Here is a 13,934-nt window from a genome sequence, read left to right as displayed (position 1 = left end):
AAACAGCAAAAGTGCATTGATCAGTACTCACCAATTTCAGGCTCAACTCGGTATAGTGAGAGAGTGTGTGTGTGTGTGTGTGTGTGTGTGTGTGTGTGTGTCATTCACAGAAAGAAAGACAACATATGAGTATGTTAGGGTGACAGTGTGCTGCAATCTCATGGAAACTGTTTGCCCTTCATCAAAATCCACACTGGATTTAATCAAGTAACGATATAGGGTGATCTGTACCACACATAGCACATTTAAACTTTTCATGCTTATTTTATTTGATGAAAATCATTTTGTACAGTTCTATATATCCCAAAAATGTATATTTTGTGGAACTTGTAGCCATCTGGGATACTTCCCCTCAGCTTTCATTTGACTCTGTACACTTCAGCAGAATCTTCTTACCTGCTATATCCTATATATATATATATATATATATATATATATATATATATATATATATATATATATATATATATATCCTATATCACTGTTCTTCTGGTTATTAATAATTTCTGTAATCCTGCTGGCAGTCACCTTTTTAGCAACACTTAATACCTTCTGCAAATAAGCACACCCTCCCAAGCATAATCCCTCCTAACGAGATATTTAGCAGGACAATCCCTGGATTAATTCATTTAGTACTGTGCTGACCATCCACCTGTTTCCTGCTTCAGCTCAGTTTATCACCATCTCCTGTGGCATAATCAAGCTAATCATGTAGTACCCCTTATGTGCTCACCAGCTAATTCACTAGTTTTCCATGAGGGATTGCTTTAAGGCTCTTACTGCAGCAGAAGCAAAGTCGCACTCACTGTTGCTTAATGAAATAGCATCTCCCACAAAAGTGAATCTTTGCTATCTCATATACTGTACTGTTGTGAATTGCTAGCAAATGAAAGTCCATGCATTAACTTTCATCTAGTATTCTTCCACTTGTACAAGATCAAATTTCTCAAATATCAAAACCTCGAAGCCACCAAGGAACAGGATGCTGGTTGTTGGTATTCCTTAGGAATTCACTTCTGGTGCAATATCTGTTTGTGCTCCAGCAGTATTTCTATTGTTTTGGGATATTTTGCCCTTCTTTGTATTTCTGCAGTTGGTACATATAAGTTCAGGTCTGTAGGTGGGAATTGCCCCTCACAAGAAGTGGACATTTCACCCTTTTAATATTTCAGGCATTTATGTGCAGCATTTTTGTTCCTTGGAGTCTTCATATTCGAGATTTGATAGGGGATCTCTTTTATCCACCACTGAGGAGATGCCGTATTACAAACTGCTTTCACAGCTGCCTATTTATAAACAGTGGTTACATCTCCTCTCCAATCTTATGAAACTAGATTCACTTCATAAAATAAGATTCAGAGAACAAATCAGGCATTGGTGTTGCACTATTCATCAAAGTTCATACTCCTGGCTGTATACCACATGATTTGGCTGTGTTTGTTATACAAACCCTGTTTAGTTCCAGAGTATTAAAAAAAATGAAATCTAATCCAAAATCTCCTGAGGTAATATATATCACAGCCCCCCCAACCCCACCACCCCAGAAAAAAGGAAAATCCAACAAATTTCTACAGCCTGTTCAAAAGCATTTCTGACATAAAACGATGAACAAAAAATGGCATTTCAGGAATTAACAAGTGTTTACTTACTATACAAAGTGCAGGGCTCCACCAATCTCTGCATTGACAGTGAAGTTCACCTACAGCAATAGCAAAAAGGCAAAATAACTGCACATGTTCATTAGGCAAAATGAAAATACTGCATTTGTTTTGTTTAATTTCCTTTTGTGAGTGTGGAGGTGGTCGTTAACATCAAATGGCAGAATGCATTTGTTTTCATTTTGTGTTCATCTTTTGAAGAAGACTACAGGCTGCATGTCAGTGCACAGGGAACTGGTATGTAGGCAGAAATGAAAAGCAACTTGATAAATTTAGAGTAGCACATCATTATAATTTGTATTTAAGATAAGAAGTACTAGGTTTATCCAAGATTCATGTGTCCTGCTTCAAAAAGAATCAACAAATAGGGCATTCAGATATATACAAATTAATGAAGGAATTGCCAGTTCACAAAACATGGTTCACTGGTACATAGAAATTGTCCAGGCTTAATTAGTTTTCCTCATATTCACTGACAAGCATGACTTAGAAAACCATTATGGTGCAACATAAATACTTTTTAACTTATTAACTTAGAGTTCCTCCACATCTTGACTTTCAAGATGCATTCTTGAGGACAACTACAATGCAATAAATTAAACAATCAAATCTCCATCCATGACTATAACTTCAACATGAAACGATAAGCCTTATGTCTACTTTGTATGCACATCATAAAGGCAATGAAAATCAGAGGAATAATGCCCCCCCCTAATATGCACCCCTACCCCAAGCCTGGTATACCTCAGAGAGAATTATAACAATGGCTGGTATATGTTTATGGGATTACAATAAGTTTAATCAATGCATAGAGACATCAACAGTCAATTTATTGTTCCCATAGAATCACATCAAATATCCATCAGTACTAGACTACACCAAAACACAATGATAGAAACATAACTTCTAGAACAAGTATACTTTGCAATCCTTTGGTTTCAGATGCTTTGCCAATCTTAACTGTATTTTACAATATTCTAATCAATTCACTCTACTAAATAACACTGGTAATTTCTTTATGTTCCATTTCCATGCCTAAGAACACTATTAAGGTATTTATATGGGAGAGCTTTACAGTCTCATGCTATCTGATGCGGGGGTACAAGCATTTACTTATGTATACTAAATTCATGGTTACACAACAGCATTCACAGAGGAATCATCACAGTCGATTATATGTGAATCAAACATAGAACACATTGGTAAACTCATTTTGATGGATAGACACCTCACCTACCAGTAAACAAGCTCAGCAATCAACAAACTGAACCACATTCACAAGTACATACATTATTCATACTAGTTTTCATAACCAAAAAGAGCAACTGAAATAAAATATCCCATTACATGAGTGATAGAGTAAAATGAACAGCGCAAATAATGAAAGACGACCATTAAAAATGAGATTGCGAGTAATACAAAATAAGAGCACTAGTAATAATAATGGGCACAAAACAGTAACGCTGAATTACATAGTGAAGGGCTAAGCAAGTTCTGGCTTTTACAGGAGTCTGTAGTTAGCTGAGAAAGATTTACGTGATGAGGTAGTTCTAACCAGTTTAATTCTCTGAAGGCTAGGCAGTGGTGTGTTCTATTGTCATAATTTACTGCAAATGTAGCCAATTTATTATAACATGGCTCAAGTTTGGACAATTGTGAGACGTGATTAGTGAATACTGGGAATCTTTTTATTCTGGGAGTGTGGGAACTCTGCTGTGTTTAGAAAACCTAGTAAGGTCTTGCTGAACTCGGAGACAGCATCATCTACAGGGAGAGTCTTTAAATTTCCTAAACGGGAAGTCAATAGAGTATTCGTAAAAGAGTGTATAAGAAAAGTAGTAACTTTTCTTACCTGGCTGTAATGATGTGTTGTGGGGCTGTTGCTTTAGTACCTTATGTTGTAGATTGGTAAGTGATCACTTAGGCTGTCTGATAGAGTTCCATAGGGTGATTTATTTGCAGAGGATGCCAGGATCCAGATGAAGGTTGTCTGGCTGTGGCTTTGTTATATCTATTTGGTGTGGTTATACGTTTTGTGAACTTGTATGTATGTATAGATGCATAGTACTGGCTGGATTTTATGATTTTATTCTTTGCCAATATACATTAACATCACTCAATATTATGGTTTCAGGATGAATTTTTGAGGAGGCCCAGCAGAGAATATCTTCCAGGGTTTTAGCACTGTTATCTTGAGGCATATACTTACCTATTATTGCGATTGTGTTCAGTTTTAGCTTGATTAATAGGATTTTGGAATAACAGAAAGTTGGTTGGGTGTGTAAGAAAAGGGGGGTATCTAGTGTTTTCATAGACAATAACAACACCATCAGATTTTTTTGTTGGCTCGGTCTAATCTGATAATGTTATAGCATGGCAGAGCAATTTCTTAATTTTTTGTTTTCTGGTGGAGCTGGGTTTTTGTGGCAGCTAAGATGTCTGGTGTGTGTTATGCTATCCATGCATGTTCTTCAGGGAGTTTGTTATAAATGCATTGTAAATCGGTACAGTATATAGGAAGGCCAGGGTAGGACTATGAGTCAGAGGGTCTATTTTACAAGCACAAAATCTCACATAACTGAAGACGCAAAGACCGAGATGAGAACAATGAAACTTCAATTAAATGAATGACCACATAGCCGACAGGTTTCCCATGGTAACTAATCATTGGGCCAACAACTAATGGACAATACACCACACCATCTACAACCAACCTAAGTGGGGGGGCTATACACCCTCACACCACTCCCTAACTAAATATACCAACTCTGGGATCGCACTACAGTGGGGAAAAGGATACATTTCCTCTTGTTGGCCCAGTTGTTACTTACCATGGGAAACTTGTCGCCTATGTGGTCAGTCATTTAACTGAAGTTTTGGAGTTCTCATCTCCAGCATCTGGTCTTCAGTTATGTGCAATTCCATTCTTGTAAAGTAGACCCATGTCAGGTGGCAAGATAAAAGAGTTGATGGGGATGTGCAATAAGGATGCTAATGTATAATACAAAAATCCTGGCCGTCTTTAATAATACATGTTTTACAGAATGGTTGCAGTGCTTTATCTGTGAAGTCTTGAGGTTTACAAAATAACAATACCATGTCTTTAGATTTAAATTCATTTTAATTAATGGTATTTTGCTGTGTAGTGAAGTAAAATGAAAGGTAGATTGCTACATATACTCTGCCCAATTGTAATGAAAGCCTCCAAGAATGTATTGCTGTATTAGTGGCAGCCATTTCTCAGTAAACATTATGAGAAATTCCTAACTTTTTGTTATATTTCTCTTTCAGGTGATCTTCTGCAAGCTTTCTTTGTCTTTGACCTCTTCAGTCTTTTTTCCTGTGATTATTACATTTTCTGTTATGATTTCATATTACTGTATGAAACTGCAGTTAATACATTTAGATTACTGATATTTTTGTCTGCGCATGAATATTGATATCTTTGTATTTCTAATGGCTTTACTGTTAGTGTTAGGGCTTTTTGCTCAGTAGAGATCTCTGTACGCCTAATTTGACAATAAAGTTACCATTTTCATTTCCAGCATAGTCTGTGCTTGTGCATGTCTTTACAACTTTTGTTCTTATTACAGGCAATCCAGAAATGTGAATAAGTTATTCTATCAGTTACTGCAAATTCTTCTAAGAAGCCAGACTCTACATACATTTATGCAGACAACTGTGATGTGACTAGAGTTTTAAAATACTTTGTCCAACTCAGATAAGACAAACTTAAAATTCGATTATTTTTAGATTATACAGTCTACTCCCCCTTATCTGATCCCCTTTTAACCGGACTCCTCTTTAACCGGCCATATTTTCAGCAAGTTTTTTTCCATTAATCAAATTTTCGTCACCATTTCTAGGAAAAAGTGCACAGTACTCCGAAACAACATATTACTTCATCCAGAAATAAAGCTAAATAAGAGCATACAACATATATACATATTTTTAATATGATTTACAACCTATAAATGCTATTTTCTACACTTTTTTGTATTAACCAGCCATTTGTTTATCCAGCCCAAGGTCCGGTCTCAGCGAGACTGGATAAGAGTGAGTCTACTGTATTTAAAAGACACGGAAGCAATGTGCAATTTATTCCACACCCAAAAAAGACTTAAGTAGATCAGGTAGGTGGCCACAGAGACAGATGATCACCTTGGCATGGTTCTTTGGGCTTGGACATCCATCACCAATATAATGTTGGAAGATCATTTTTACATGACAGCAAAGCAGTCTTACATTAGGAAAAAAGAAAACGGTGCTTATTTTTCGATTTGCTTTTACTGCTTTTGGTATGTCACAATCATAACACTAAGTACATTGCTGCAAGCATTAACATGGGTGGAAGTTAATTTCAAAAGGATGCTGGAGTCTACATCCACAATAGCAGAATCCAAAGAGAAAGATGCAATCTTTCTACTGCCATGATGAGACTAGACCACTATATTCAGAATTATATAGTTAAAACAAGGGCACCAGAATGATATGCACATTTTGAACTCAGAAACAGTGGGAACTAGCAAGAAAGATGCCACTGAGGTTACCAGATAGAGCTGGTGGTGATGTCCTTAAAACATTTGAACAAACAAAGGCACACCTGGCAGTGTGACATGATGCATCTTGAAAGTGATAAAAAGTGTGAAAAATGAGGAGTTCATTTAGGGCAAGGATAGAAAGTGCTGGAGAAGGAGGGATAAAATACTGAATATCAAGGTGAAATGAGAAAGCACTGTTTACTAAAAGAAGTAGTAAAACTATGGACTGCACTTCCATGTGATGTGGCTGCCATATCTGTAATGATGAGTGTAAAGCCCAAATGAGATATGATGAGAAGAGGAAGGCAGGCTGCACATATGACAATGCAGTTTTCTAACTGCACTCTAGTAAACAAACAGATGGCCACATAAAAAGAAATAGTTATTTAGCTAGGAGCCTTCAAGGTTACTAGAAAATGACAAACTTATAAAGCCCAAGCAGAAAAAACAGCTAGAGGGCACCAAACAGTTAATGATGATACAAAAAAATGAGGCTATTACTAGATGGAACAAAATGAAAATAGAAAAATAGAAAAATTGCATTTATATAGACAGTGTTTTTCTAACACGTACTTCATAAAGAGCTCATTATTCAGAACCTTGGGATGTTGCATTTCATATGAGATGATGAATTTTGTTTCCATTTTACAAAAGAACTTGTTTGCTATCTAAACACAATACAGTAAGAATGTAATACACATTACATACGACTGTTGCAACACCTTGCAGACAATGTTTAATTACTTATTAAAAAAGAGCTCTGCTATGTTATGTATCACGTACAATGGATATTTGTATACTCACTTTTATATGAACATACATATGAAAAGAACATATAAGCAGAAATGCTTGCCATTTAACCCACTCAAAATGATTCCATTAGTTAAAGCTCACTGCCTCAATCCCATCTTACACTTATTTAATACATCCAGAATCCATCTGTTGTACTGAATTCCACCACCTGCTGCAATGATATACTCCATGGCTACAGAACCCATTATATGAACACATTCTTCTCACTTTACCCTTAAAGGCTTCTCTCTCTCTCTAGTTGCCAACTGCAGTGGTGGTGCTGCGGTAGCATTGTCGCCTCGCAATAAGACGTTGTCCCGTTCAATTCTCAGCGAGACCGTCTTCTGTGCGGCGACTTGCGTGAATGGGCATACCTTCGTTGAAGGTTGTGCGTCAGGGCTGGCAACTTGGCACGTGAAAATCTACTGCCAATCATTAGCGGACCAGAGTTCCTCTGTGGCGACCCCTAACCGGGAAAAGCCGAAAGACACAACAACAACTATTGTACCACCCCTTCCCCATCCCTCATTTCATTACGACTACTCATATCCAATTGCTTTGTGTGCCCAGTTCCATTATTCATTTTCCTTTTCTACAATGGAAGCCACAAGTTCAATATCTCTCTTAGATGTGGGTTATGTGGTTTTAATGCTGACAAGCTAGTTGCACTGATTTGCATCTCATGTGGTACACCTTTCCTCAAGAAGGCTCGGTGTGAATATAAACCATAATGATGCTACACCAAACATCCTCTTATCCATCATATTCCTTAGCTATCCATAGACTACATACTATCTGCATGGAAAAATATCTGTCATAATTAGAGAAATGTATGTTAAAAAGTGAATAAATACATCTGCTTTCATGTTTCTGTGATTTGGGAGTACAGATATACAAGTTGCAATAGAAAAGTGGCTCAACTGCAACCCCTGGAACTCTCATTAAAAGGAAATTTGGCAGAATATTGGAAATTTGGTGAGATCAATGTGTGTGATTAGCCATCCATCCATAACCCACTTTTCCCATTTTTGCACATGGGGTGGGGAGTCACATTAACAGTGACCATCATCTAAAGCAAATGTTCACACTGCTGTACAGCTAGCCTTTGAGCCTTGCTGAGGGTGTTCTTCCACACCACTCATATACATTCATAACTACAACCATTTTAGAGGAATCATATCAACAGTTTGATATGTTTTTCCTTGATAGCAAAAACTCCAAAAATGAAGCACACTCCAAACCACCAAAATGAAATATACCTACATACTCCAAGGTTACACAACAGCATAGAAATGGGCATTCTCCACTGTCAGTAAAAGTGCTTTTGGCTAAATGTTTTTCTGAAATGGCAGTCCCTGAAACTGCAGCCAATCTACTTTCAGGCTCCTAATTTAAAGTGTGCCTTCCACCTACTACATGTCTTTGAAATGCTAGTGGAAACTGAAGCAGTTGGAGAAAACCCATGCAAACACATGCAGACTCCACACAGAAGGTGCCCCATCTGAGAAATTAACTGAAGAACCTCTTGCTATGAGATGGCAACACTAACTGCTGTGCCATTGTGGATTAGCTAAGAAATCTGAAACTGTGCTGTGAGCGACATTCCTGCTAATCGCTGTAGAAGAAACCTTAAAGATATGTAATTCTTATTTTCCTTAACAAAGACACAAATAAAACTGCAGCACTTAGAATTTTCTGTTTGTTAAACAGCTGTGCTATACAGACAACAGGAGAAAGGTCTGGAAAGGTGCATAACTGACTAGGAAGACAGAGTAGTTTATAGTATATGAACTGATGATACAAGGCCAAGCTATTAAATGACTTGGCTTTATCAAAAGCTATGGATATGTGCATAGAAAGTAAGTACACAATGCTAATAAATTAGTATAACTAGGTATTGAAGTACTGTTGATAAGATAAATAGCTGCATGGCTTATAAATAGGACATGGCAAGTATCATACAGCAACTGGACAGGTGAAATCTTTGGTTACAGTCAGGGTGTCCCAAAAGGCTCTGTCCTAGGCCCCTACTTCTTTAGATTGCATCTTTCCAACCTAACTTTTTCATCTAATGTTTTCTACTGCAGATGACCTGAAATTAGGTAAACTGATTGTTACAGATAAGGCACATCTGCAAAATAACTTGACTACATTGACCATTTGGGCACAGGAGAATCATATGCTGATAAATACATCCAAAACTAAGCATATGAGTTTGGGAGACAAACTGAAAGGTGAATATTTAATACAGCACACAGTGATTGAAACTGTAGACTTATTTAAGGACCTGGGTATATGGGTAGATTCAGCTATGAGTTTTTCTAATCATATCAACCAACTGATGACAGTTATAGAACTATAGGTTGTATAAAAAGATTTATAAAGTCTAGGAAATTAAAAATAATTAAGTCATTAGACTCAAACTTGTGTATGAAATAACAATATGGAAACCCTATAAGAAGACAAGCATGAGTAAACTGGAAAGAGTACAGTGGAAATATACCAAGGGCATCCATGGATGTGAAAATTTAAATTATTAAGAAAGACTAAAATATCTGAACTTGTACAGTGTCTCTTATAGATATCTAAGAGGAGATCTTATTCAGGTATATAGGGCATTTTAGGGACAACTACCCCTGGGAATGTTTGGGGTTATCAAAAAGTACTAGAGAATCATCAGACAACCTATGTAGAATGTTCTATAGGAATGAGAAGTGCACTGATTGGCTCTCTGAGAGAGTAGTTGATGCATGGAACAGACGACCAAATTACATTAAAGTAAGCACTAGTATAGATATTTTTAAGAACAGCCTGGACACTCATTATGGGAAAAAGTGTTTTGGTATATTGGCAAGCTAGAAGGTAAATTTTGCCCATGCTTGAAATATCTGTATGTATTTTAGCTAGCACCTGTGGCTTGGAGGAATAAAGCCCTGACTATGGCCCAGGTGAATCAAGGTTGACTAGTGAATAGGTGTTTGATGGCACTGGCGGGGAAGATGGGTTAACCCATCCTGGGGAGTGGTGAACATGGCCACACACTCTCCCACGGTCTCTTGCATGAGGGGTGTTACTCAACCCAAATGCTGTTATAACAGCGGGTGCACAAATGAACCTAAATGGCAGCCTGAATGATGACCCTCCATTCCCAGACAGCTTTCACCTCAGCTCTTGGTGGAATCCATGAAGTAAATGAATAAATGGACACTAAGAGCAAGGGTTATTGATAGCTGGCAGGCACAGGGGAAATTACTCAGAAAAAAGTTAAAAAGTACACCGTTTTAAGAAAATATAGAAGAAAGAGGTGTGAAAAATAAAATATAAATCAAATAAGGCAAAAGTGAGAAATAAAGAGATGATGTGTTGCAGAAATAATGCATAAGGAACAGGGCCATGTGAGAATTCAATCTAGATACCAGAAAAATGCTTGCTTTATTTTAATTCATATTGCATGCAGCAGGTATTTCTATAAACATGACAGGAATTATTGTCCTAAGATTAACAAATCCTGCAGAATCTGTGCTAGAAAAAGACATGTATCTAATACGTTTTACAGGAAAATAGATATGTTCAAATTAATTGGCACAAATGAAAAAGTGTGGAAAATGAGATGCCTATTGTTACTAATCAAATGAAAATATTTTACCCTGTAGCATCTAAAATAGTAGAAAGCATAACAGACAGTGATACAATAACAGAAATAAGGTTTCTTCCAAAAGATACAGAGAATTAATGGACATACTGTTAGAGTGCAGAATGCAATATTTTAACAGAAAATATATTTTAACAAATTGGATTACAATACTAAAAGGAGGAAGAGAAGTGTGCACATTATTACCCTATTCTGCAATGGGCCAGAAAATTTAAATCATTAATTTTCTGATTACCAACTTAATCCATTGCTGTGTTGCTGGGGAACTGGAGCCTATCTCAACAGTGAGTGTGAACAAGGCATAGAAGCGCAACCTGAATACTACACAAACCATCACAGCATGCATGTATTTTATACACACACACACACACACACACACACACACACACACACACACACACACACACACACACACACACACACACACAAATATACATATCTTTCTCCTAAATTGGAACCACCTGACTTTTCATGATGTAAAACTTACCTTTCCATTTAGTTCATAGACTTCCAATTGGATGAATCACCCTACACATAAACCATTACGTAACAGCATAGTTTTCAAAGAATCTGAAAGCCAGAAATATGAGATATATCAAGGGATCCCCAGGGGAATACATGAGACACCAAAGACAGAAAGAGAGACAGGCAGAGAAACAACTGAAGTGGAGAACCGTTTTGGAGAAAAATAAGATATTTTCATCTCCTAGAAGAACTTGATTCTCCCAATAGATAAACTATTTCTGCATCCCTGTCTACGTACAAATTGTAAATGGACATACACCCTGTTTATTCAGTACAGCATTCTATTATGTTATGTACAAATAAATGCAAGGAAAATGTGTCTAATATATCAAGTTCTAGTCCATCCAGTGTGAGTTATAATAGTTTGTATTCTGAGATGCTTAAAATAATATAGGTTTGCTGACCAGCAAAAAAAAAAAAAAAATATGGTTTCGTCCTCCATAGAGTGCACACCTACAGTACATCCTCTAACAGCTTGTACCTCTGCTTCCAGTACTACAGGCATTCTGACACCAAAAGTGGGAGCTGCAGGGCTGCAACAGTCAGTAGGTCACAAAATGAAGTACACAACATCTGAAGTTAGCCCAGTGGGTAACAGCCCCAACAACCACCATATTAGATACCTAAACCAAATCCAATATGCTGGTTGTGAGATGGGACAGACACCATCAATGTGGCATCTGTGAAGGGTAGGGGCACAAGAATATCTGCACAAGGGGTCACACATCACACAGCCATCAGCATGTGTGGCAAGCGCATACATATGTGACAGGGTGCACCACCACTGATATCCAAGTACAACATTGATGAACATTTAAGGGACCAGGTTGACAAGCAGCTGATCCAGCTCTCCAAATTCCTGCAGATGGATTTACCGAGCCTTCAGTATTGCCTTGTTCTTCATATCCCTGGTCCTCCTGTATCCTTCCATGGTTACACACTGTATTAATGTATATATGTTTACATCTATCCACATCCAATATGACTGCTTCTTACTGCTTAATCAGCTCATCAGACATGCAGTCAAGAAAGCACAGGGCTTTCAAAAGGACTGCATTTTCCCCATCAATAAATGTATCACTTCTAACAGCCATGGCACTCAAAACAAAATAAGCATGCTTTACTAAAAACAACAAATACAGGTCTGTCCATTAGACACAAAGTGAAGCACCAGCAAGTGGCAGCTACCTCCTTTGGGTGGATGCGTATCCACATATGAATCCAGTCACTAAGCATTCTGTTATGCAAATACAAATTTTTTTTCCTTTATCTTTTTACCTCAGTGTCTGCCGACCTTCAAGCCCTTCTCTATTAGACTAAGCTTATTCTTTTTCCTGTATGTGAGAAGTAGCAAATACCATACAGGGGTGAAAGCCATCCAAAAAAGTCATCACACAAGGAACCATGAGGGCTACTTGTGTTCTCATCTGCATACTGGGAAGTGAAGGTGTTTCTAAGGCCCTATCCCCACCCTTGGGCAGGGAGATGAGTTACCTCCATCACTTCAGGGACCCACTATGCCTTCTCGATGTCTGTAAGTGCATCTGCACACCCACTAATGAAGTCTACAACCACGAAGTGGCTTGGTAAGTAAAGCCTATCCCTAGAACATGCACCTCACCTTCCACCCCCTTTTCTGGGAGATGTAGCCTGCATGAACACTGTTTTATTCCACCTTCTACCATGCAGGATGGGCACCCATCCATCCTTACTTTCATCATCAAGTGCCCAAAGTGTTAACTGAACTTGGGCTGTCTGGGCTAATGCCCCTATGCCACTGGAGGCTAAGTATTTAAATGCACAATTGAGTGCACCATTTGGTATCTTTGTAGTGCACTAGGCCAACAGTGAGCTGTAAACAGTCTTCACCTTATGTGCATGAATAATATGTTATGTGCAGTGCAGAACACTGTAAATACTTGGATCTATGAATGCATGCTTACACCACATAATGTAGCTTGCATAGTGATCTACGACAGAGATATCCTTTATGTCTTCCCTGAAAAGATGATACTAACCTAGTTGGGCCTACCTGGTCAAAGTGGTATTTATACTATTAGGGGAAATCTGACCACGGCATTAGAAAACTTCCTACACTTTTTTCAATTGGTGCCATGGGATTTTTTATATCCACCTGAGCTACCATCAACTTAAATAGATGGGTCCTCAGTTTAAAATTTCATCCAAAAGAAGTGCAATACTACCCTTAAGGTACACTGCAGTGTCAGTAATTTAATCTACTTGGTATGGAAATAGAAACGACAATGTTTTGCATAAAAGGTAAGTGGGTGACCTGTTATGATGCTGACTTTGCACTACAGTGTTGACATATTACAATTACTAACATGCAGTAGTGTGTGTGTGTGTGTGTGTGTGTGTGTGTGTGTGTGTGTGTGTGTGTGTGTGTGTGTGTGTGTGTGTGCCTGCACTCATTTTGTGCATGTGAGAATGCACGTGTCTCTCTCTCCACACATCACTTTCCACTATGGAAGAGTGTAAATGCATACACAATGATGCCCACAACACAAATGGTGGTACACACTTTACAATAATTTCAGTGGCATTCTGAATGTTAGGTTTAGTATAAGTAATGTGAACGGTCATTAAGTATTATTATTATTACATGCATCATGTAAACATTGACCATAACACATACATAAACAGCACAGATACATATCAAAGCATCCTGCCTTACACATGACAAACAGCTATGGCAGTCAAGTGTATAAAGCAGGATCCCCACATGAGCATGGCATAGTCACCATT

General features: G+C 37.8%; 1 protein-coding gene across 6 annotated transcripts in view; it reads right to left on the bottom strand.

Annotated features, from left to right (window-relative positions):
- TMEM106C (transmembrane protein 106C) overlaps positions 1-13,934 on the bottom strand; it is a 305,831-nt gene that overhangs the window by 25,608 nt on the left and 266,289 nt on the right. For all 6 annotated transcript variants that reach the window (XM_044083879.1, XM_044083875.1, XM_044083878.1 and 3 more), the window contains exon 6: positions 1,650-1,699. In XM_044083879.1, the coding sequence (XP_043939814.1) occupies positions 1,650-1,699 (50 nt within the window). The remainder of the gene's footprint in view (positions 1-1,649; positions 1,700-13,934) is intronic.

This window comes from Protopterus annectens, chromosome 9.part0 (genome assembly GCF_019279795.1).
Source record: "Protopterus annectens isolate FY-2018-M chromosome 9.part0, PAN1.0, whole genome shotgun sequence".
Classification (NCBI taxonomy): domain Eukaryota; kingdom Metazoa; phylum Chordata; order Ceratodontiformes; family Protopteridae; genus Protopterus; species Protopterus annectens.
The sequence above is the reverse complement of the archived record's forward strand: the minus strand, read 5'-3'. Positions and strand labels throughout refer to the sequence as shown.